Source organism: Coregonus clupeaformis, chromosome 11 (genome assembly GCF_020615455.1).
Source record: "Coregonus clupeaformis isolate EN_2021a chromosome 11, ASM2061545v1, whole genome shotgun sequence".
NCBI classification, from domain to species: Eukaryota; Metazoa; Chordata; class Actinopteri; order Salmoniformes; family Salmonidae; genus Coregonus; species Coregonus clupeaformis.
This window is the reverse complement of record NC_059202.1, coordinates 19,790,876-19,817,275: the sequence shown is the minus strand read 5'-3', so window position 1 is coordinate 19,817,275 and position 26,400 is coordinate 19,790,876. Positions and strand designations below refer to the sequence as shown.

The following is a 26,400-nucleotide window of genomic DNA, read 5'->3' as shown; positions in this document are numbered from 1 at the left end:
CCAACCCATAGTCTACTATAACCAACCCATAGTCTAGTATAACTCAACCCATAGTCTACTATAACTCAACCCATAGTCTACTATAACTCAACCTATAGTCTACTATAACCAACCCATAGTCTACTATAACTCAACCCATAGTCTACTATAACCAACCCATAGTCTACTATAACTCAACCCATAGTCTACTATAACTCAACCCATAGTCTACTATAACTCAACCCATAGTCTACTATAACCAACCCATAGTCTACTATAACTCAACCCATAGTCTACTATAACCAACCCATAGTCTACTATAACCAACCCATAGTCTACTATAACCAACCCATAGTCTACTATAACTCAACCCATAGTCTACTATAACTCAACCTAAGCATTGCGGTTTGGGATAGCTTTCTAAAATGATGATGTGGCCTAGCTATCAATGTAATATTTTAGCTACAGTAAGCCTCTTTCTAAACCAGGATTTCAGGAGAATTTTGTCATTTTTCTGAGATTTTGCTAATAGTTCATTTTCCTTTTCAACAGGTCCAATATTTCTTCAAGATTTTGGATGGATGAAGTCTTTTTGTTTTTACACAAATACTAATATGCACATTCCATTTCTATGAGTATGTATTTAAATAAAAGACATTTGACCACAGGATAATTTCTCCATTTATTTGTCTTTAGGTCTTACCCAGATGAAATAAAATGACAAGAGCATGTGGACTCCTGACAAGTGTTCTGATGTTCAACATTAATCACTTTTACACCAACGAAACATCCTATTACACGGGGGTTTTACTGCATTGCTTCTGATATTCTAACTTTTGACCAGCGACTTTGGCATTGGATTCATACATTACACTTTTCCTGCGAAAAAAATTGTACAACTGCATAAATATAAAATTCTTCCACCATGAAAATGGCTAAAACATTCATTAGAAAGTTACACCACGTAATGTGACGTCTCCAGCAAAAAAAAAATAGTTTGTTTTAAAAGCACTGAGTTGCTGTCAGTGTTTCCTTAAAGGAGGAAGGCAGCTAGTCTCCCCTGCCTGCCGCTGGACACAGAGCACAGCTAGCTCTAGACTACAGAGAGAGGAGGACGAGAAGCATCAAACAGAAATGTCATTAAACCCTCTGTCCCACATTTAAAGGTGATCCAAAAAGAAAAAAAGTGATGTAGAAATATTCTCCCACAATCAACTGAAAAAGACAAAAAGAAGGAAAAGCATTCCAGGGAGTGCAGCCATTTACTGACAGACCTAGAGAGAGATCAGAGCGTACCATTGCCAGTATTTTCAGTTAGTAAGAGTACATTAACACACATCCACACAAACACTTACACACACACACACACACACCTTGGACCACTAAAGCTTACTGACATAAGACAACGGAAATTACAAACATGGCTTGGAAAGGACCGCTATGCCGCTACTGCACTGGACATTCCAAAAATATCTAGAAAACCACATTAGGCAGAATACTTAGGGGACACACTGAAACACCGCTCGCTACATCTCAGTAGTGGAATTGCTATTTACAGTAATAGATGAACATGTCCCCATGGCTCAAGGACTATTCTCATTTACAGTAGAATAAATATGTTGCTATTGCTACTATTCCTGTCATTTACATTCTAACCCTAGACATGATGCAGAAAGCCAGTGTAATGTACATTCTAACCCTAGACATGATGCAGAAAGCCAGTGTAATGTACATTCTAACCCTAGACATGATGCAGAAAAGCCAGTGTAATGTACATTCTAACCCTAGACATGATGCAGAAAGCCAGTGTAATGTACATTCTAACCCTAGACATGATGCAGAAAGCCAGTGTAATGTACATTCTAACCCTAGACATGATGCAGAAAGCCAGTGTAATGTACATTCTAACCCTAGACATGATGCAGAAAGCCAGTGTAATGTACATTCTAACCCTAGACATGATGCAGAAAGCCAGTGTAATGTACATTCTAACCCTAGACATGATGCAGAAAGCCAGTGTAATGTACACAGATTAAGTGTAGGTCCCGTATATTATGAAAGTTTGTTCCAAGACTAGTCGTGTTTTGTATTGAACTATTTTTTTTTCTCTCTCTCTCTCTAAATCAGCTTGTTTTTTTTAATGTGGGAAGATAACAGTGCTGTTTTTTCATAGCTGAGGTCATGAATTGGCGATAGTGAACTTAACGTCAAAGCGTCCTTGGTAGCGATCTTTCTCGCTGTAGTCGATGTTGGCTCCGTATACTTTGCACTCGAGACGCAGCTCCTGGTTGAAGGTGAGGTTGGTGAACTGGATGGCCACCAGGGGCTGCAGGTACTGGGGGTGCAGCAGCTTGCCGTAGTAGGGGTAGTATTGGAGGGGGAACCCCAGGCCCATGCCATAGTACTTGATCTCACCAATCTTGCTAGCGTCCTCCTCTCTCTGTAGAGAGAATGACAGGATGACATCACAGTTAGTAGGCTGCCATAACAGAACAGTGTTGGATCTTTTTCCTAAGGTACCAACTAGTTCTATATTACGACTGAATATAGCCTAAATCTAGTAGGACTAAAAACCACATACAGCGACCAAGCATAGCATTATCCCTGACAGCATGTTGCAAGGTATCTACAGGTTCATGGTATTGCTGCATCGGAAATGGCACCCTATTCCCTACATAGTGCACTACTTTTGACCAGATCCCTATTGGCCCTGGTCAAAGGTAGTGCACTATATAGGGAAAAGGGTGCCATTTTGGATGCAGTCTATATGTTCACAATATGCTTCCCAGTGCCATGTGAGGCGTACCTTGTTCTGACAGTGGATGGGGACGACGTTGGGCTGGACTCTGATCTGGCCGGCTTCAGGGACGGAGGCATTGTTGGTTGGAGGCTGAAACAAAACCCAGACCAATAAGCATTATCACCTTAACCTAATCCAGACAGACCAATACGCATTATCACCTTAACCTAACCCAGACAGATCAATAAGCATTATCCCCTTAACCTGACCCAGACAGATCAATAAACATTATCACCTTAACCTAATCCAGACAGACCAATACGCATTATCACCTTAACCTAACCCAGACAGATCAATAAGCATTATCCCCTTAACCTGACCCAGACAGATCAATAAACATTATCCCCTTAACCTAACCCAGACAGATCAATAAGCATTATCCCCTTAACCTGACCCAGACAGATCAATAAGCATTATCCCCTTAACCTGACCCAGACAGATCAATAAGCATTATCCCCTTAACCTGACCCAGACAGATCAATAAGCATTATCCCCTTAACCTGACCCAGACAGACCAATAAGCATTATCCCCTTAACCTGACCCAGACAGATCAATAAGCATTATCACCTTAACCTGACCCAGACAGATCAATAAGCATTATCCCCTTAACCTGACCCAGACAGACCAATAAGCATTATCCCCTTAACCTGACCCAGACAGATCAATAAGCATTATCACCTTAACCTGACCCAGACAGATCAATAAGCATTATCCCCTTAACCTGACCCAGACAGACCAATAAGCATTATCCCCTTAACCTGACCCAGACCAATAAGCATTATCCCCTTAACCTGACCCAGACAGATCAATAAGCATTATCCCCTTAACCTGACCCAGACAGATCAATAAGCATTATCCCCTTAACCTGACCCAGACAGATCAATAAGCATTATCACCTTAACCTAACCCAGACAGACCAATAAGCATTATCCCCTTAACCTGACCCAGACAGATCAATAAGCATTATCCCCTTAACCTAACCCAGACATACCAATAAGCATTATCCCCTTAACCTAACCCAGACCAATAAGCATTATCCCCTTAACCTGACCCAGACAGATCAATAAGCATTATCCCCTTAACCTGACCCAGACAGACCAATAAGCATTATCCCCTTACCCTGACCCAGACAGACCAATAAGCATTATCCCCTTAACCTGACCCAGACAGATCAATAAGCATTATCACCTTAACCTAACCCAGACATACCAATAAGCATTATCCCCTTATCCTAACCCAGACCAATAAGCATTATCCCCTTAACCTAACCCAGACCAATAAGCATTATCGCCTTAACCTAACCCAGACAGACCAATAAGCATTATCCCCTTAACCTAACCCAGACATACCAATAAGCATTATCCCCTTAACCTGACCCAGACCAATAAGCATTATCCCCTTAACCTGACCCAGACAGACCAATAAGCATTATCCCCTTAACCTGACCCAGACCAATAAGCATTATCCCCTTAACCTGACCCAGACAGACCAATAAGCATTATCCCCTTAACCTGACCCAGACAGACCAATAAGCATTATCCCCTTAACCTGACCCAGCCAGATCAATAAGCATTATCCCCTTAACCTAACCCAGACCAATAAGCATTATCCCCTTAACCTGACCCAGACAGACCAATAAGCATTATCCCCTTAACCTGACCCAGACCAATAAGCATTATCCCCTTAACCTAACCCAGACATACCAATAAGCATTATCCCCTTAACCTAACCCAGACCAATAAGCATTATCCCCTTAACCTGACCCAGACAGATCAATAAGCATTATCCCCTTAACCTGACCCAGACAGACCAATAAGCATTATCCCCTTACCCTGACCCAGACAGACCAATAAGCATTATCCCCTTAACCTGACCCAGACAGATCAATAAGCATTATCACCTTAACCTAACCCAGACATACCAATAAGCATTATCCCCTTATCCTAACCCAGACCAATAAGCATTATCCCCTTAACCTAACCCAGACCAATAAGCATTATCGCCTTAACCTAACCCAGACAGACCAATAAGCATTATCCCCTTAACCTAACCCAGACATACCAATAAGCATTATCCCCTTAACCTGACCCAGACAGACCAATAAGCATTATCCCCTTAACCTGACCCAGACAGACCAATAAGCATTATCCCCTTAACCTGACCCAGACAGACCAATAAGCATTATCCCCTTAACCTGACCCAGCCAGATCAATAAGCATTATCCCCTTAACCTAACCCAGACCAATAAGCATTATCCCCTTAACCTGACCCAGACAGACCAATAAGCATTATCCCCTTAACCTGACCCAGACCAATAAGCATTATCCCCTTAACCTGACCCAGACAGACCAATAAGCATTATCCCCTTAACCTGACCCAGACAGACCAATAAGCATTATCCCCTTAACCTGACCCAGACCAATAAGCATTATCCCCTTAACCTGACCCAGACAGACCAATAAGCATTATCCCCTTAACCTGACCCAGACAGACCAATAAGCATTATCCCCTTAACCTGACCCAGACAGACCAATAAGCACTGTTGTTGTCATTATCAGGTTATCATCCTGAAACTGTTTCTCTGAAGTGGCCCTCAGTGGTAACATCTATCACCACACAGTCAAAACTACAGAAAGTAGAATCATGGAGAAACTTCACTACCTCTCAGGTCTGGGGGGTCTTGAATATAGACTATGTTTCAGGTCTGGGGGGTCTTGAATACAGGCTATGTTTCAGGTCTGGAGGGGTCTTCAATATAGGCTATGTTTCAGGTCTGGGGGGTCTTGAATACAGGCTATGTTTCAGGTCTGGAGGGGTCTTCAATATAGGCTATGTTTCAGGTTTGGGGGGTCTTGAATACAGGCTATGTTTCAGGTCTGGAGGGGTCTTGAATACAGGCTATGTTTCAGGTCTGGGGGGTCTTGAATATAGGCTATGTTTCAGGTCTGGGGGGTCTTGAATATAGGCTATGTTTCAGGTCTGGGGGGTCTTGAATATAGGCTATGTTTCAGGTCTGGGGGGTCTTGAATATAGGCTATGTTTCCGGTCTGGGGGTCTTGAATATAGGCTATGTTTCAGGTCTGGAGGGGTCTTCAATATAGGCTATGTTTCAGGTCTGGGGGGTCTTGAATACAGGCTATGTTTCAGGTCTGGGGGGTCTTGAATATAGGCTATGTTTCAGGTCTGGGGGGTCTTGAATATAGGCTATGTTCTGGAACATAAGATACCATAAGATCACAGGATGGTTTCAGTTCAGTATACATGGGGGCTAAAAGCTGAATTGTGTCTACCACAGGAAATGGAAGAAAACTAAAATAAATCAATAAATGTAATACAGTTAGCTAATCAATGCTAATCGATGTTCTGTAGCTCAGCTGGTAGAGCACGGCGTTTGTAACGCCAAGGTAGTGGTTCGATCCCCGGGACCACCCATACACAAAAAAAAAAAAAAAGATGTATGCACACATGACTGTAAGTCGCTTTGGATAAAAGCGTCTGCTAAATGGCATATTATTATTATTATTATTATTATTATTATTAATCTCCCGTGAGCAGATTCTGCGTGTAGACCGAAGAATCTGTCGGGACTGAATGGGATGCTTGGTGTTAAAACAGCAGTATTTCAGCTGGGGGGTTTCCGTCACTGGTTATTTAGACATATCAGGATTGGGCGAAGGGGAGGGGGGGGGCTTGCGTGTGCCCACGCGGATCGGAAGGGGGAGGGGGGCTTGGCGTGTGCCCACGCGGATCGGAAGGGGAAGGGGGGGCTTGGCGTGTGCCCACGCGGATCGGAAGGGGGAGGGGGGGCTTTGGCGTGTGCCCACGCGGATCGGAAGGGGGGGGGGCCTGGCGCGTGCCCAGGCGGATCGGAAGGGGAGGGGGGCTTGCGTGTGCCCACGCGGATCGGAAGGGGAGGGGGGGCTGGCGTGTGCCCACGCGGATCGGAAGGGGGAGGGGGGCTTGGCGTGTGCCCATGAATCGGAAGGGGAGGGGGGCTTGGCGTGTGCCCACGCGGATCGGAAGGGGGAGGGGGGGCTTTGGCGTGTGCCCACGCGGATCGGAAGGGGAGGGGGGGCTTGGCGTGTGCCCACGCGGATCGGAAGGGGGAGGGGGGGCTTGGCGTGTGCCCACGCGAATCGGAAGGGGGAGGGGGGGCTTTGGCGTGTGCCCACGCGAATCGGAAGGGGGAGGGGGGCTTTGGCGTGTGCCCACGCAAATCGGAAGGGGGAGGGGGGCTTTGGCGTGTGCCCACGCGGGATCGGAAGGGGAGGGGGGCTTGGCGTGTGCCCACATGAATCGGAAGGGGGAGGGGGGGCTTGGCGTGTGCCCACGCGAATCGGAAGGGGGAGGGGGGGCTTTGGCGTGTGCCCACGCAAATCGGAAGGGGGAGGGGGCTTTGGCGTGTGCCCACGCGAATCGGGAGGGGGGCTTTGCAGCGTGTGCCACGCGAATCGGAAGGGGAAGGGGAGGGGGAGGGGGCTTGCGTGTGCCCACGCGAATCGGAAGGGGGAGGGGGGGCTTGGCGTGTGCCCACGCGAATCGGAAGGGGGAGGGGGGGCTTTGGCGTGTGCCCACGCGAATCGGAAGGGGGGCTTTGGCGTGTGCCCACGCGGATCGGAGGGGGGGGGCTTGGCGTGTGCCCACGCGGATCGGAAGGGGGAGGGGGGGCTTGGCGTGTGCCCACGCGAATCGGGAGGGGGGGCTTTGGCGTGTGCCCACGCAAATCGGAAGGGGGAGGGGGGGCTTTGGCGTGTGCCCATGCGAATCGGAAGGGGGGCTTTGGCGTGTGCCACGTGAATCGGAAGGGGGGTTTTGGCGTGTGCCCACGCCGAATCGGAAGGGGAGGGGGGCTTTGGCGTGTGCCCACGCGAATCGGAAGGGGGGGCTTTGGCGTGTGCCACGTGAATCGGAAGGGGGGCTTTGGCGTGTGCCCACGCGAATCGGAAGGGGGCGGGGGGGCTTTGGCGTGTGCCCACGCGAATCGGAAGGGGAGGGGGCTTTGGCGTGTGCCCACTCGAATCGGAAGGGGGAGGGGGGGCTTTGGCGTGTGCCCACGCGAATCGGAAGGGGGAGGGGGGCTTTGGCGTGCGCCACGCGAATCGGAAGGGGGGCTTTGGCGTGTGCCCACGCGAATCGGAAGGGGGATGGGGGGCTTTGGCGTGTGCCCACGCGAATCGGAAGTGGGAGGGGGGCTTTGGCGTGTGCCCACGCAAATCGGAAGGGGGAGGGGGGGCTTTGGCGTGTGCCCACGCAAATCGGAAGGGGGAGGGGGGGCTTTGGCGTGTGCCCACGCGAATCGGAAGGGGAAGGGGAAGGGGGAGGGGGGGCTTTGGCTGAGAGTTTCCTTTCACGAGGGTAGAGACTTTGTTTTTGCTGGAACTCTCAATTTCGAACAGGTATAGACCCAGAAGTTAAATCACCAAATTACGCAAGATTTTACTTCTACGTTAACCGAGCTTAATCAATGCTATAAACTGGATTAGCGTGGGGCAGGTGTAGGTGTACATACCCTTGGTCTGAAGTTGACGATCCTGTTGAGCTTGGCGATCAGGCAGGGTTTCCCGTCCTTGAAGCCGAAGGTTTCATCCTGACCCTCCAGACCGGAGCAGGGTCCCAGCCAGGTCCGCTTGAACCTGCAGGCCTTCCTCACTCCAACGTCGCTCTCCAGCTCGCCACGGTCCTTGTACGTTTCAGGGAATTCTACAAGCACAGAGAGACACCTGTTAGCTCAGACACGTGAGCAGACGATATCCACCAGACACAGCATAGCTACACCCCAACAGGTTAGCTTATTCCACCAGACACAGCATAGCTACACCCCAACAGGGTACCTTATTCCACCAGACACAGCATAGCTACACCCCAACAGGGTACCTTATTCCACCAGACACAGCATAGCTACACCCCAACAGGGTACCTTATTCCACCAGACACAGCATAGCTACACCCCAACAGGGTACCTTATTCCACCAGACACAGCATAGCTACACCCCAACAGGGTACCTTATTCCACCAGACACAGCATAGCTACACCCCAACAGGGTACCTTATTCCACCAGACACAGCATAAGCTACACCCCAACAGGGTACCTTATTCCACCAGACACAGCATAGCTACACCCCAACAGGGTACCTTATTCCACCAGACACAGCATAGCTACACCCCAACAGGGTACCTTATTCCACCAGACACAGCATAGCTACACCCCAACAGGGTACCTTATTCCACCAGACACAGCATAGCTACACCCCCAACAGGGTACCTTATTCCACCAGACACAGCATAGCTACACCCCAACAGGGTACCTTATTCCACCAGACACAGCATAGCTACACCCCAACAGGGTACCTTATTCCACCAGACACAGCATAGCTACACCCCAACAGGGTACCTTATTCCACCAGACACAGCATAGCTACACCCCGACAGGGTACCTTATTCCACCAGACACAGCATAGCTACACCCCAACAGGGTACCTTATTCCACCAGACACAGCATCCTGACATGCCCACGCCATCCATACCCATTCATTACTATTTCTGACCTGAAACCCAAATGGCACCCTATTCCCGATTTAGTGCCCTGGTCAAAAGTAGTGCACTATAAAGGGAATATAGTGCCTTTGGGACACAATGCAGGTATTGCTAGTCTGTACTAGTGTCTACTGGTCTGTACTAGTGTATACTCTTGTCTACTAGTCTGTACTAGTGTCTACTAGTCTGTACTAGGGTCTACTAGTCTGTACTAGTGTCTACTAGTCTGTACTAGGGTCTACTAGTCTGTACTAGGGTCTACTAGTCTGTACTAGGGTCTACTAGTCTGTAGTAGGGTCTACTAGTCTGTACTAGGGTCTACTAGTCTGTACTAGGGTCTACTAGTCTGTACTAGGGTCTACTAGTCTGTACTAGGGTCTACTAGTCTGTACTAGGGTCTACTAGTCTGTAGTAGGGTCTACTAGTCTGTAGTAGGGTCTACTAGTCTGTACTAGGGTCTACTAGTCTGTACTAGGGTCTACTAGTCTGTACTAGGGTCTACTAGTCTGTACTAGGGTCTACTAGTCTGTACTAGGGTCTACTAGTCTGTAGTAGGGTCTACTAGTCTGTACTAGGGTCTACTAGTCTGTACTAGGGTCTACTAGTCTGTACTAGGGTCTACTAGTCTGTACTAGGGTCTACTAGTCTGTAGTAGGGTCTACTAGTCTGTACTAGGGTCTACTAGTCTGTACTAGGGTCTACTAGTCTGTACTAGGGTCTACTAGTCTGTACTAGGGTCTACTAGTCTGTACTAGGGTCTACTAGTCTGTACTAGGGTCTACTAGTCTGTACTAGGGTCTACTAGTCTGTACTAGGGTCTACTAGTCTGTACTAGGGTCTACTAGTCTGTACTTGGGTCTACTAGTCTGTAGTAGGGTCTACTAGTCTGTAGTAGGGTCTACTAGTCTGTACTAGGGTCTACTAGTCTGTACTAGGGTCTACTAGTCTGTACTAGGGTCTACTAGTCTGTACTAGGGTCTACTAGTCTGTAGTAGGGTCTACTAGTCTGTACTAGGGTCTACTAGTCTGTAGTAGTGTCTACTAGTCTGTAGTAGGGTCTACTAGTCTGTACTAGGGTCTACTAGTCTGTACTAGGGTCTACTAGTCTGTAGTAGCGTCTACTAGTCTGTAGTAGGGTCTACTAGTCTGTAGTAGGGTCTACTAGTCTGTACTAGTGTCTACTAGTCTGTACTAGGGTCTACTAGTCTGTAGTAGGGTCTACTAGTCTGTACTAGGGTCTACTAGTCTGTACTAGGGTCTACTAGTCTGTACTAGGGTCTACTAGTCTGTACTAGGGTCTACTAGTCTGTACTAGGGTCTACTAGTCTGTACTAGGGTCTACTAGTCTGTAGTAGGGTCTACTAGTCTGTACTAGGGTCTACTAGTCTGTAGTAGGGTCTACTAGTCTGTACTAGTGTCTACTAGTCTGTACTAGTGTCTACTAGTCTGTACTAGGGTCTACTAGTCTGTACTAGTGTCTACTAGTCTGTACTAGGGTCTACTAGTCTGTACTAGTGTCTACTAGTCTGTAGTAGGGTCTACTAGTCTGTACTAGGGTCTACTAGTCTGTAGTAGGGTCTACTAGTCTGTACTAGGGTGTACTAGTCTGTACTAGGGTCTACTAGTCTGTACTAGGGTCTACTAGTCTGTAGTAGGGTCTACTAGTCTGTACTAGGGTCTACTAGTCTGTACTAGGGTCTACTAGTCTGTACTAGGGTCTACTAGTCTGTACTAGGGTCTACTAGTCTGTACTAGGGTCTACTAGTCTGTACTAGTGTCTACTAGTCTGTACTAGGGTCTACTAGTCTGTACTAGGGTCTACTAGTCTGTACTAGGGTCTACTAGTCTGTACTAGGGTCTACTAGTCTGTACTAGGGTCTACTAGTCTGTACTAGGGTCTACTAGTCTGTACTAGGGTCTACTAGTCTGTAGTAGGGTCTACTAGGGTCTACTAGTCTGTACTAGGGTCTACTAGTCTGTACTAGTGTCTACTAGTCTGTACTAGTGTCTACTAGTCTGTAGTAGGGTCTACTAGTCTGTACTAGGGTCTACTAGTCTGTAGTAGGGTCTACTAGTCTGTACTAGGGTCTACTAGTCTGTACTAGGGTCTACTAGTCTGTAGTAGGGTCTACTAGTCTGTACTAGGGTCTACTAGTCTGTACTAGGGTCTACTAGTCTGTAGTAGGGTCTACTAGTCTGTACTAGGGTCTACTAGTCTGTACTAGGGTCTACTAGTCTGTACTAGTGTCTACTAGTCTGTAGTAGGGTCTACTAGTCTGTACTAGGGTCTACTAGTCTGTAGTAGGGTCTACTAGTCTGTACTAGGGTCTACTAGTCTGTACTAGGGTCTACTAGTCTGTAGTAGGGTCTACTAGTCTGTACTAGGTCTACTAGTCTGTACTAGGGTCTACTAGTCTGTAGTAGGGTCTACTAGTCTGTACTAGGGTCTACTAGTCTGTACTAGGGTCTACTAGTCTGTAGTAGGGTCTACTAGTCTGTACTAGGGTCTACTAGTCTGTAGTAGGGTCTACTAGTCTGTACTAGTCTGTACTAGTCTGTAGTAGGGTCTACTAGTCTGTACTAGGGTCTACTAGTCTGTAGTAGGGTCTACTAGTCTGTACTAGTCTGTACTAGTCTGTAGTAGGGTCTACTAGTCTGTACTAGGGTCTACTAGTCTGTACTAGTCTGTACTAGTCTGTAGTAGGGTCTACTAGTCTGTACTAGGGTCTACTAGTCTGTAGTAGGGTCTACTAGTCTGTACTAGGGTCTACTAGTCTGTAGTAGGGTCTACTAGTCTGTACTAGGGTCTACTAGTCTGTAGTAGGGTCTACTAGTCTGTACTAGGGTCTACTAGTCTGTACTAGGGTCTACTAGTCTGTACTAGGGTCTACTAGTCTGTAGTAGGGTCTACTAGTCTGTAGTAGGGTCTACTAGTCTGTAGTAGGGTCTACTAGTCTGTACTAGGGTCTACTAGTCTGTAGTAGGGTCTACTAGTCTGTACTAGGGTCTACTAGTCTGTAGTAGGGTCTACTAGTCTGTACTAGGGTCTACTAGTCTGTAGTAGGGTCTACTAGTCTGTAGTAGGGTCTACTAGTCTGTACTAGGGTCTACTAGTCTGTACTAGGGTCTACTAGTCTGTACTAGGGTCTACTAGTCTGTAGTAGGGTCTACTAGTCTGTAGTAGGGTCTACTAGTCTGTACTAGGGTCTACTAGTCTGTACTAGGGTCTACTAGTCTGTACTAGGGTCTACTAGTCTGTACTAGGGTCTACTAGTCTGTACTAGGGTCTACTAGTCTGTAGTAGGGTCTACTAGTCTGTACTAGGGTCTACTAGTCTGTAGTAGGGTCTACTAGTCTGTACTAGGGTCTACTAGTCTGTACTAGGGTCTACTAGTCTGTAGTAGGGTCTACTAGTCTGTACTAGGGTCTACTAGTCTGTACTAGTGTCTACTAGTCTGTAGTAGGGTCTACTAGTCTGTACTAGGGTCTACTAGTCTGTAGTAGGGTCTACTAGTCTGTACTAGGGCTCTACTAGTCTGTACTAGGGTCTACTAGTCTGCTACTAGGGTCTACTAGTCTGTAGTAGGGTCTACTAGTCTGTAGTAGGGTCTACTAGTCTGTACTAGGGTCTACTAGTCTGTACTAGGGTCTACTAGTCTGTAGTAGGGTCTACTAGTCTGTACTAGGGTCTACTAGTCTGTAGTAGCGTCTACTAGTCTGTAGTAGGGTCTACTAGTCTGTACTAGGGTCTACTAGTCTGTAGTAGGGTCTACTAGTCTGTACTAGGGTCTACTAGTCTGTAGTAGGGTCTACTAGTCTGTACTAGGGTCTACTAGTCTGTACTAGGGTCTACTAGTCTGTACTAGGGTCTACTAGTCTGTACTAGGGTCTACTAGTCTGTAGTAGGGTCTACTAGTCTGTACTAGGGTCTACTAGTCTGTACTAGGGTCTACTAGTCTGTACTAGTCTGTACTAGGGTCTACTAGTCTGTAGTAGGGTCTACTAGTCTGTACTAGGGTCTACTAGTCTGTACTAGGGTCTACTAGTCTGTACTAGTGTCTACTAGTCTGTAGTAGGGTCTACTAGTCTGTACTAGGGTCTACTAGTCTGTAGTAGGGTCTACTAGTCTGTACTAGGGTCTACTAGTCTGTACTAGTGTCTACTAGTCTGTAGTAGGGTCTACTAGTCTGTACTAGGGTCTACTAGTCTGTAGTAGGGTCTACTAGTCTGTAGTAGGGTCTACTAGTCTGTACTAGGGTCTACTAGTCTGTAGTAGGGTCTACTAGTCTGTACTAGGGTCTACTAGTCTGTACTAGGGTCTACTAGTCTGTACTAGGGTCTACTAGTCTGTACTAGGGTCTACTAGTCTGTAGTAGGGTCTACTAGTCTGTACTAGGGTCTACTAGTCTGTAGTAGGGTCTACTAGTCTGTACTAGGGTCTACTAGTCTGTAGTAGGGTCTACTAGTCTGTACTAGGGTCTACTAGTCTGTAGTAGGGTCTACTAGTCTGTACTAGGGTCTACTAGTCTGTACTAGGGTCTACTAGTCTGTAGTAGTGTCTACTAGTCTGTACTAGGGTCTACTAGTCTGTACTAGGGTCTACTAGTCTGTAGTAGGGTCTACTAGTCTGTAGTAGGGTCTACTAGTCTGTACTAGGGTCTACTAGTCTGTACTAGGGTCTACTAGTCTGTAGTAGGGTCTACTAGTCTGTACTAGGGTCTACTAGTCTGTACTAGGGTCTACTAGTCTGTACTAGGGTCTACTAGTCTGTACTAGGGTCTACTAGTCTGTACTAGTGTCTACTAGTCTGTACTAGTGTCTACTAGTCTGTACTAGGGTCTACTAGTCTGTAGTAGTGTCTACTAGTCTGTAGTAGGGTCTACTAGTCTGTACTAGGGTCTACTAGTCTGTACTAGGGTCTACTAGTCTGTACTAGGGTCTACTAGTCTGTAGTAGGGTCTACTAGTCTGTACTAGGGTCTACTAGTCTGTAGTAGGGTCTACTAGTCTGTACTAGTGTCTACTAGTCTGTACTAGTGTCTACTAGTCTGTAGTAGGGTCTACTAGTCTGTACTAGGGTCTACTAGTCTGTACTAGGGTCTACTAGTCTGTACTAGGGTCTACTAGTCTGTACTAGTGTCTACTAGTCTGTAGTAGGGTCTACTAGTCTGTACTAGGGTCTACTAGTCTGTACTAGGGTCTACTAGTCTGTAGTAGGGTCTACTAGTCTGTAGTAGGGTCTACTAGTCTGTACTAGGGTCTAAGTCTGTACTAGGGTCTACTAGTCTGTACTAGGGTCTACTAGTCTGTACTAGGGTCTACTAGTCTGTACTAGGGTCTACTAGTCTGTAGTAGGGTCTACTAGTCTGTACTAGGGTCTACTAGTCTGTAATAGTCTGTACTAGGGTCTACTAGTCTGTACTAGGGTCTACTAGTCTGTACTAGGGTCTACTAGTCTGTACTAGGGTCTACTAGTCTGTACTAGGGTCTACTAGTCTGTACTAGGGTCTACTAGTCTGTACTAGGGTCTACTAGTCTGTACTAGGGTCTACTAGTCTGTAGTAGGGTATATCTTCCTCAACGAAGACTATCCTGAAGCTGTGCGCCAGATATTTTGCTTCGTTTGCTCTTTTCCAAATTATGTATATCTCTGATAAGGGCCCATATTAATATATGTAGCCTTAGAAATAAGGTTCATGAAATCAATAACTTTCTAACATCAGATAACATACATATATTAGCTATTTCTGAGACTTAGATAATTCATTTGATGATACAGCAGTAGCAATACAAGAATATAACATCTATAGAAGAGACAGAAATGCTTATGGGGGAGGTGTTGCTGTATATATTCAGAGCCATATCCCTGTAATGCTTAGAGAAGATCTTGTCAAGTGTTATTGAAGTGTTGTGGTTGCAGGTTCACCTGGCACATCTAAAGCCTTTTTCGTTTTGGGGTGTTGCTATAGGCCACCAAGTGCTAACAGTCAGTATCTAAATAATATGTGTGAAATGCTTGATAGCGTATGTGATGTAAACAGAGAGGTCTACTTTCTTGGGGACCTGAATATTGACTGGTTTTCATCAAGCTGTCCGCTCAAGAGGAAGCTTCTTACTGTAACCAGTGCCTGTAATCTGGTTCAGGTTATTAATCAACCTACCAGGGTGTTTACAAACACTACAGGAACAAGATCAACCACATGTATCGATCACATTTTTACTAATACTGTAGAACTTTGTTCTAAAGCTGTATCCGTACCCATTGGATGCAGTGATCACAATATAGTGGCTATATCCAGGAAAGCCAAAGTTCCAAAAGCTGGGCCTAAAATAGTGTATGAGAGATCATATAAAAGATTTAACTGTGACTCTTATGTGGATGATGTAAAAAATATTTGTTGGTCTGGTGTGATTAATAAGGAGCATCCAGATGCTGCACTTGATGAATATATGAAATTGCTTCTTCCAATTATTGATAAACATGCACCTGTTAAGAAACTGACTGTTAGAGCTGTTAAGGCTCCATGGATTGATGAGGAATTGAAAAACTGTCTGGTTGAAAGAGACGGGGCAAAAGGAGTGGCTAATAAGTCTGGCTGCACATCTGACTGGCTGACTGACTGCAAACTGAGAAATTATGTGACTAAACTGAACAAAAATAAGAAGAAATTGTATTATGAAACAAAGATAAGTGATATAAAGTATCATGGTAAAAACATATAGATTCAATGGGTTGTAAAGATGGGGAGAGGCCTGTCCGTAATAAAGAGATGCTTTGCTATTTTGACACCACACTCCAAAAAGCAAGTTATGCAGGCTCTAGTTTTGTCTAATCTTGATTATTGTCCAGTCATGTGGTCGAGTGCTGAAGGGAAAGACCTAGTTAAGCTGCAGCTGGCCCAGAACAGAGCAGGACCTAGTTAAGCTGCAGCTGGCCCAGAACAGAGCAGGACCTAGTTAAGCTGCAGCTGGCCCAGAACAGAGCAGGACCTAGTTAAGCTGCAGCTGGCCCAGAACAGAGCAGGACCTAGTTAAGCTGCAGCTGGCCCAGAACAGAGTGGCACGTCTTGCTCTTCATTGTAATCAGAGGGCTGATATAAATACTATGCATGCCAGTCTCTCTTGGCTAAGAGTTGAGGAGAGACTGACTGCCTCACTTCTTTTTATAAGAAACATGAATGTGTTGAAAATCCCAAATAGTTTGCATAGTCATCTTACACACATCTCTGACACACACACTTACCCCACCAGACATGCCACCAGGGGTCTTTTCACAGTCCCCAAATCCAGAACAAATTCAAGAAAGCGTAGAGTGTTACAGTGGGGAGAACAAGTATTTGATACACTGCCGATTTTGCAGGTTTTCCTACTTACAAAGACTGTAGAGGTCTGTAATTTTTATCATAGGTACACTTCAACTGTGAGAGACTGAATCTAAAACAAAAATCCAGAAAATCACATTGTATGATTTTTAAGTAATTCATTTGCATTTTATTGCATGACATAAGTATTTGATCACCTACCAACCAGTAAGAATTCTGGCTCTCACAGACCTGTTAGTTTTTCTTTAAGAAGCCCTCCTGTTCTCCACTCAGTACCTGTAGTAACTGCACCTGTTTGAACTCGTTACCTGTATAAAAGACACCTGTCCACACACTCAATCAAACAGTCTCCAACCTCTCCACAATGGCCAAGACCAGAGAGCTGTGTAAGGACATCAGGGATAAAATTGTAGACCTGCACAAGGCTGGGATGGGCTACAGGACAATAGGCAAGCAGCTTGGTGAGAAGGCAACAACTGTTGGCACAATTATCAGAAAACGGAAGAAGTTCAAGATGACGGTCAATCACCCTCGGTCTGGGGCTCCATGCAAGATCTCACCACGTGGGGCATCAATGATCATGAGGAAGGTGAGGGATCAGCCCAGAACTACATGGCAGGACCTGGTTGATGACCTGACGAGAGCTGGGACCACAGTCTCAAAGAAAACCATTAGTAACACACTACGCCGTCATGGATTAAAATCCTGCAGCGCACGCAAGGTCCCCCTGCTCAAACCAGCGCATGTCCAGGCCCGTCTGAAGTTTGCCAGTGACCATCTGGATGATCCAGAGGAGGAATGGGAGAAGGTCATGTGGTCTGATGAGACAAATATAGAGCTTTTTGCTCTAAACTCCACTCGCCGTGTTTGGAGGAAGAAGAAGGATGAGTACAACCCCAAGAACACCATCCCAACCGTGAAGCATGGAGGTGGAAACATCATTCTTTGGGGATGCTTTTCTGCAAAGGGGACAGGACGACTGCACCGTATTGAGGGGAGGATGGATGGGGCCATGTATCGCAAGATCTTGGCCAACAACCTCCTTCCCTCAGTAAGAGCATTGAAGATGGGTCGTGGCTGGGTCTTCCAGCATGACAACGATCCGAAACACACAGCCAGGGCAACTAAGGAGTGGCTCCGTAAGAAGCATCTCAAGGTCCTGGAGTGGCCTAGCCAGTCTCCAGACCTGAACCCAATAGAAAATCTTTGGAGGGAGCTGAAAGTCCGTATTGCCCAGCGACAGCCCCGAAACCTGAAGGATCTGGAGAAGGTCTGTATGGAGGAGTGGGCCAAAATCCCTGCTGCAGTGTGTGCAAACCTGGTCAAGACCTACAGGAAACGTATGATCTCTGTAATTGCAAACAAAGGTTTCTGTACCAAATATTAAGTTCTGCTTTTCTGATGTATCAAATACTTATGTCATGCAATAAAATGCAAATTAATTACTTAAAAATCATACAATGTGATTTTCTGGATATTTTTTTTTTCTCTCACAGTTGAAGTGTACCTATGATAAAAATTACAGACCTCTACATGTTTTGTAAGTAGGAAAACCTGCAAAATCGGCAGTGTATCAAATACTTGTTCTCCCCACTGTATATACAGTGAGGGAAAAAAGTATTTGATCTCCTGCTGATTTTGTACGTTTGCCCACTGACAAAGACATGATCAGTCTATAATTTTAATGGTAGGTTTATTTGAACAGTGAGAGACAGAATAACAACAAACAAATCCAGAAAGACGCATGTCAAAAATTTTATAAATTGATTTGCATTTTAATGAGGGAAATAAGTATTTGACCCCTCTGCAAAACATTACTTAGTACTTGGTGGCAAAACCCTTGTTGGCAATCACAGAGGTCAGACGTTTCTTGTAGTTGGCCACCAGGTTTGCACACATCTCAGGAGGGATTTTGTCCCACTCCTCTTTGCAGATTTTCTCCAAGTCATTAAGGTTTCGAGGCTGACGTTTGGCAACTCGAACCTTCAGCTCCCTCCACAGATTTTAATATAATAATAATATATAATATTTTCTATGGGATTAAGGTCTGGAGAATGGCTAGGCCACTCCAGGACCTTCATGTGCTTCTTCTTGAGCCACTCCTTTGTTGCCTTGGCCGTGTGTTTTGGGTCATTGTCATGCTGGAATACCCATCCACGACCCATTTTCAATGCCCTGGCTGAGGGAAGGAGGTTCTCACCCAAGATTTGACGGTACATGGCCCCGTCCATCGTCCCTTTGATGCGGTTTAGTTGTCCTGTCCCCTTAGCAGAAAAACACCCCCAAAGCATAATGTTTCCACCTCCATGTTTGAAGGTGGGGATGGTGTTCTTGGGGTCATAGGCAGCATTCCTCCTCCTCCAAACACGCGAGTTGAGTTGATGCCAAAGAGCTCGATTTTGGTCTCATCTGACCACAACACTTTCACCCAGTTCTCCTCTGAATCATTCAGATGTTCATTGGCAAACTTCAGACGGGCCTGTATATGTGCTTTCTTGAGCAGGGGGACCTTGCGGGCGCTGCAGGATTTCAGTCCTTCACGGCGTAGTGTGTTACCAATTGTTTTCTTGGTGACTATGGTCCCAGCTGCCTTGAGATCATTGACAAGATCCTCCCGTGTAGTTCTGGGCTGATTCCTCACCGTTCTCATGATCATTGCAACTCCACGAGGTGAGATCCTGCATGGAGCCCCAGGCCGAGGGAGATTGACAGTTCTTTTGTGTTTCTTCCATTTGTGAATAATCGCACCAACTGTTGTCACCTTCTCACCAAGCTGCTTGGCGATGGTCTTGTAGCCCATTCCAGCCTTGTGTAGGTCTACAATCTTGTCCCTGACATCCTTGGAGAGCTCTTTGGTCTTGGCCATGGTGGAGAGTTTGGAATCTGATTGATTGATTGCTTCTGTGGACAGGTGTCTTTTATACAGGTAATAAGCTGAGATTAGGAGCACTCCCTTTAAGAGTGTGCTCCTAATCTCAGCTCGTTACCTGTATAAAAGACACCTGGGAGCCAGAAATCTTTCTGATTGAGAGGGGGTCAAATACTTATTTCCCTCATTAAAATGCAAATCAATTTATAACATTTTTGACATGCGTTTTTCTGGATTTTTGTTGTTGTTATTCTGTCTCTCACTGTTCAAATAAACCTACCATTAAAATTATAGACTGATCATGTCTTTGTCAGTGGCCAAACGTACAAAATCAGCAGGGGATCAAATACTTTTTTCCCTCACTGTAGAGCCATTATTGCATGGAACTCCGTTCCATCTCATATTGCTCAAATAAACAGCAAACCTGGTTTTAAAAAACTGATAAGCAACACCTCACGGCACAACGCCTCTCCTCTATTTGACCTAGATAGTTTGTGTATATGTATTGATATGTAGGTGACGGGTGCCTTTTAAAAAATGTATGTAGTTCTGTCCTTGAGCTGTTCTTATCTATTAATGTTCTGTATTATGTCATGATTCATGTTTTGTGTGGACCCCAGGAAGAGTAGCTGCTGCTTTCGCAACAGCTAATGGGGATCCTAATAAAATACCAAATACTAGTCTGTACTAGTTTCTACTAGTCTGTACTTGCCTCCACAGTCTTCGTACTTCATCTGGTCACTCTGCTTCTCCTCATTGTACATCTCCAGGAACTCCTTGATGCTCTTGGTGTACTTCTGATACGTCTCCACATCGTTGATATCGTAAGAGATCTCAAACTTTTCAGAGCGTGGGGTGTGTGACAGACCTGTAGGAAGACAACACACTGGGTTAGTATGGATGACAGACCTGTAGGTAGACAACACACTGGGTTAGTATGGATGACAGACCTGTAGGAAGACAACACGCTGGGTTAGTATGGATGACAGACCTGTAGGTAGACAACACACTGGGTTAGTATGGATGACAGACCTGTAGGTAGACAACACACTGGGTTAGTATGGATGACAGACCTGTAGGTAGACAACACACTGGGTTAGTATGGATGACAGACCTGTAGGTAGACAACACACTAGGTTAGTATGGATGACAGACCTGTAGGTAGACAACACACTGGGTTAGTATGGATGACAGACCTGTAGGTAGACAACACACTGGGTTAGTATGGATGACAGACCTGTAGGTAGACAACACACTGGGTTAGTATGGATGACAGACCTGTAGGTAGACAACACACTGGGTTAGTATGGATGACAGACCTGTAGGTAGACAACACACTGGGTTAGTATGGATGACAGACCTGTAGGTAGACAACACACTGGGTTAGTATGGATGACAGACCTGTAGGTAGACAACACACTGGGTTAGTATGGATGACAGACCTGTAGGTAGACAACACACTGGGTTAGTATGGATGACAGACCTGTAGGTAGACAACACACTGGGTTAGTATGGATGACAGACCTGTAGGTAGACAACACACTGGGTTAGTATGGATGATACAGATGAGACATGTAAAGAGATTTGTGATTTCTGTCTGTAAGTGAAAAGCGCTCTACAAATAAAATGTATTATTCTGATTGTTATTATTTGTATTCTTATTATTTGACAGACAGAAGTAAAAATCCCTAGATAAGAGATCAGTATAATCATAGAAATAGAATGAGTCCTCATTCATGAATCAGTCTGTGAGTAGAGAACTACGGAGGAAGATTTGCCAGATGGAGAGGGCATCTAACAGGATTATAAATGGCCCATTCAAAAGGTCTACTGAAACCCAAAGTGGGTCCTACCACCCCCAAACACTACATACCAATGTAATAGGTATATATATAATCCTGAATTAAGTGACTTTCTTTGAGATTAAATCAAAATTCATTTTTAGCTATAAATGATGGTTAACCATTAATTAATTTCCGTTAGTGTGAATAAAATCATAAAAGCCTCGACCCCCCTCCCTCGGTGTCTAATCGTTCTCTTCAGATGGGCTCTGTTTAAACTGTGGTAGTAATTTTCCATGGACTGACAGCCCTGGTGCACACACAGGGTCACAGCTAGGTGTGGCATGAACACAGCGAGAGAAAGAGAGAGAGGGGGAGGAGACGAGAGAGAGAGAGGGGGGGGAGACGAGAGAGAGAGAGGGGGAGGAGACGAGAGAGAGAGGGGGGAGGAGACGAGAGAGAGAGAGGGGGAGGAGACGAGAGAGAGAGGGGAAGGAGACGAGAGAGAGAGAGGGGGAGGAGACGAGAGAGAGAGAGGGGGAGGAGACGAGAGAGAGAGAGGGGGAGGAGACGAGAGAGAGAGAGAGGGGGAGGAGATGAGAGAGAGAGAGGGGGAGGAGACGAGACGAGAGGAAACGTCATTGTGTTTCTTTAACCATGCTCTTTTAACGTCCAAATAGGAATCCTCATCCAGTGTCTATTGTGTAAGATCTCAATGAAAACCAACCGTTCACGTCTTAAAGCTTAATGCTACTCAAAACATATGTCCTAGCACATGCTATGGGGAGTCACATGTTCAATATAGTCAAGTTGTTTTACTTCCAGTCAAGGCTTGTGAAAGTCTCTTCCATCCCCCCTCCCAACCGGCAGCCTCGCGTGCTCTTCACTCACAATGGAAACTTTTAGCCTCAGAATGAGAGCCTTCTCCTTCCTTTATCTGGCCACCAATGGAAACTCACGACACTCCACACCTACTTATGTGGTTTCTGCTGCCTCTCAGCGCGGGCCGGCCTTTGATAGTCAACAGCTTTGGAGGGGGAAATGGCCGACAGGCAAACAGGCCCATGTGCATGAAGCCAGTCTTTTACAATGGCTGCTAAAAACACAGCCTAGGTGACAGCATGTGCTGTGCAAACAGGCCTTGGCACAGCCAAACTCCCATATCTATTGAGTAAAACCAATTTTAATAAACTCCCATATCTATTGGGTGAAATACCACAGTGTGCCATCACAGCAGCAAGATTTGTGACCTGTTGCCACAAGAAAAGGGCAACCAGTGAAGAACAAACACCATTGTAAATACAACCCATATTTATGTTTATTTATTTTCCCTTTTGTACTTTAACTATTTGCACATCGTTACAACACTGTATATATACATAATATGACATTTTAAATGTCTTTATTCTTTTGGAACTTCAGAGTGTAATGTTTACTGTTCATTTCTATTGTTTATTTCACTTTTGTTTACTGCAATGTTAACATACGTTTCCCATGCCAATAAAGCCCTTACATTGAGAGAGAGAGAGAGAAACAGTGCTTCTAAATGTACTCCCAGTCAGATTAAGGAAGCAGTAAATTCTAATACAAAAGGCTGCACTGTTTCGACTCTTTCAACGTGCCTTCAAAAGATTACAGAAAGAATTTCTCCAAACAGGCTTAGGTTTGATTCTCTGACTCCACGTTATGAAGAAAAAAAATTCCACTGCCTTTTCCAGGGAATGTAACGATTTAGGATCTTAATTTGATCACCCTGTTGCAGGAGAACCGTTGCAGGAAATGTAAAACTTGTAGTGTATTTGAGGTTTAAAAAGGCTTCTGGAGTTTGTAATATTGATTTTCTCTTTTGAAAAATGGAGCAACCCCCTACAAAAATGTCCATTAATTATAATCCACATGATAATTCACATTTCCTGTTGCTGCAGGATTCTTCTGCTGCTGTAGCAAACTGGCTCATACAGGAGTACAGGCTCATATGAGCGTGCACACGCAGGGTGTGAGAACCCACTCCAAAGGATGTGTTCATGAACAGACAGGCAGTTGAGTCCCAGTAAAAACGGTGAATGCTGTGTTTCCCGGAGCTGAAGGCTGAGGAGGGAAGCTGGCAGGGAGGGAGGAGGAAGAGGGGAGGAGGAAGAGTGAAGGACAAAATGTCTGAAGCTGTCGGAGGTCAGAGGGACCTTCAGTGGGGAGGAGGCGGCGTTCAGGAGCAGGTTTTTACAGAAACCTTGGAAATAAGCAGTCAACCACATAACAGCAACATAAAGGGGCCCAGTAACCACAATCCTTCACCGACCGGGCAACAGTAACATGTTAGAATCCCTTAAAGCTGCAATATGTACGTTTTTGGGGCAACCCGATCAAATTCACATAGAAATGTGAGTTATAGATCTGTCATTCTCATTGAAATCAAGTCTAAGAAGGTAGATCTGTTCTATCTGCACTATTTCTATGCTTCCCGTTCTTAAGTTTAGTTTTCCCGTCTGTTTCTTTTCGGTTTTGTACCCAACTTCTAACAGCTGAAAATACAATGTTTTTGGTTATGGAAAATATATTTCACAGCGGTTTATATGGTACAATGAATTATGGTCGATTCTGATAAAAGCCTATTCAAATATTCTCTTACATATTTGAGAACTTTATCTGGGCCTGTATTTCATGTTTCAATATTATTTGCCATACATTTTACAGCTACTTACTATGCCTATATGTTTTAATCATGGTTGTATTTCCATTTATGTACACAGTATACATGTTCTCTGTAAAACACATTTACTACAGAAGCTATAATCGTTAAATTATAATGGCATTAAATATTTCTCGTTCCACTGAGCCAACGGAACATCGCAAACAGTGTCTTGATTGAAGATTTGAAGATTTGATATAATCCCCCAATCACGACCAGCTCCAGAGCACATCTTTATACTTGGACACTTCAATTAGCATCTGATGGAAATCACACTTAACAAAATGATAAAAGGATATTGTATAAAGCAGTATAAAGCAACAAAGCAGTATAAAGCTGTATAAAGCAACATAATAAAGCAACATATAGCAACATAAAGCAGTATAAAGCAACATAAAGCAGTATAAAGCAACACAAAGCAGTATAAAGCAACACAAAGCAGTATAAAGCAACACAAAGCAGTATAAAGCAACACAAAGCAGTATAAAGCAGTATAAAGCAACACAAAGCAGTATAAAGCAGTATAAAGCAACACAAAGCAGTATAAAGCAACACAAAGCAGTATAAAGCAACATAAAGCATTATAAAGCAACATAAAGCAGTATAAAGCAACACAAAGCAGTATAAAGCAGTATAAAGCAACACAAAGCAGTATAAAGCAACACAAAGCAGTATAAAGCAACACAAAGCAATATAAAGCAACACAAAGCAGTATAAAGCAACATAAAGCAGTATAAAGCAACACAAAGCAGTATAAAGCAACACAAAGCAGTATACAGCAGTATAATAAAGCAATATAAAGCAACACAAAGCAGTATAAAGCAACATAAAGCAGTATAAAGCAGCATAAAGCAACACAAAGCAGTATAAAGCAGTATAAAGCAACATAAAGCAGTATAAAGCAACATAAAGCAACACAAAGCAGTATAAAGCAACATAAAGCAGTATAAAGCAGCATAAAGCAACACAAAGCAGTATAAAGCAGTATAAAGCAACATAAAGCAGTATAAAGCAGCATAAAGTAACACAAAGCAGTATAAAGCAGTATAAAGCAGCATAAAGATAAAGCAGTATAAGGGGAGTAGAGCAGTCTTTACCTGGTGGGGCGACTCTGTCCTGGTAGGTGGGTTTGTAGTTACTAAGGGTTAGCAGCAGGGCCTGGATGGTCCCAATGAAAATCCCGGCCAAGCATCCATAGAAGATCAGGTAGAACAACAAGATTTTAACTGTGGAGATAAAGAGAGAAGGGATTCATCACAAATGGACATATGGGACAGATTAGTAGGAGATGGTGTACTGATATGTCCTGTTTTAGCAGATCTAACATGGTGAATAGGTGAAGTGGTGACTGGCGACAATACTAGTATAGTATTCCCCATCATCACCCTGCCAGGGCCCCTTTGAACATTTTGCCTGAATTGATTCTAACTGGAAATTCCAGGGAATCTTCCCTCTCCTTAGACACTTGACTGGCAGGCTGCTGAACAGAAGACGTCTGGGGTTTAAAGTGCTGAGCCATGCATGGTGTGGTGTGGCTGGCTAGAATTCAAATAATCATCAAAATACAGAAAAGCAAGTTTGAAGTTATGTTCTTTAACCATAGATACTGTTATTTGAGGGTTAGATGGATACAATGCTGATTGAGATGACTTTCAATCTAATTCAGTGTGTCCTCCTTTGCCACCAGAGCTCAGTAACTAATGGACATGTCTATAAAATCACTTTCCAAATGGCTGAAAAACCAACCAAACATCTGCTTATCTAAACTAAGCTTATGCCGTCATTATAAAGTGCTTACAATCCAATATGAGAAGTCATTCAATTATTTATTTAATTACAAAGACAGTAAATCCCTGTGAGAGGCATAAGAGTGTTCATCTTCCTGGTACTCTAAACTAAATCTCTATGGTTTTACTTTCTCTGAATTGACTGTAAACTTCAGTGTAGCTTCTACAGCCTGTTTAATGCCAGGGTAGATACAACTCCTGTTGCTAGTACCAAACAACTACTATAGCACATTCCCTACCCTACACATACACTACTATAGCACATTCCCTACCATACTCATACACTACTATAGCACATTCCCTACCCTACTCATACACTACTATAGCACATTCCCTACCCTACACATACACTACTATAGCACATTCCCTACCCTACTCATACACTACTATAGCACATTCCCTACCCTACTCATACACTACTATAGCACATTCCCTACCCTACTCATACACTCCTATAGCACATTCCCTACCCTACTCATACACTACTATAGCACATTCCCTACCCTACTCATACACTACTATAGCACATTCCCTACCCTACACATACACTACTATAGCACATTCCCTACCCTACACATCCACTACTATAGCACATTCCCTACCCTACACATACACTACTATAGCACATTCCCTACCCTACA

The 26,400-nt window shown here is 44.7% G+C and overlaps 2 protein-coding genes across 3 annotated transcripts in view; one reads left to right on the top strand and one right to left on the bottom strand.

The window, feature by feature from the left end:
* Positions 1–646, top strand: part of nme7 (NME/NM23 family member 7) — a 140,898-nt gene extending 140,252 nt beyond the window's left edge. For both annotated transcript variants that reach the window (XM_041889544.2, XM_041889543.2), the window contains one exon: positions 532–646. In XM_041889544.2, the coding sequence (XP_041745478.1) occupies positions 532–564 (33 nt within the window). In that variant the 3' untranslated portion in view covers positions 565–646. The remainder of the gene's footprint in view (positions 1–531) is intronic.
* Positions 647–649: 3 nt separating this feature from the next.
* Positions 650–26,400, bottom strand: part of atp1b1a (ATPase Na+/K+ transporting subunit beta 1a) — a 31,706-nt gene continuing 5,955 nt past the window's right edge. Inside the window, exons 2-6 of the mRNA XM_041889547.2 lie at positions 25,070–25,198; positions 20,218–20,373; positions 8,290–8,480; positions 2,786–2,869; positions 650–2,419 (exon numbers count right to left, since the gene is read on the bottom strand). Of these exons, the coding sequence (XP_041745481.2) occupies positions 2,159–2,419; positions 2,786–2,869; positions 8,290–8,480; positions 20,218–20,373; positions 25,070–25,198 (821 nt within the window). The 3' untranslated portion in view covers positions 650–2,158. The remainder of the gene's footprint in view (positions 2,420–2,785; positions 2,870–8,289; positions 8,481–20,217; positions 20,374–25,069; positions 25,199–26,400) is intronic.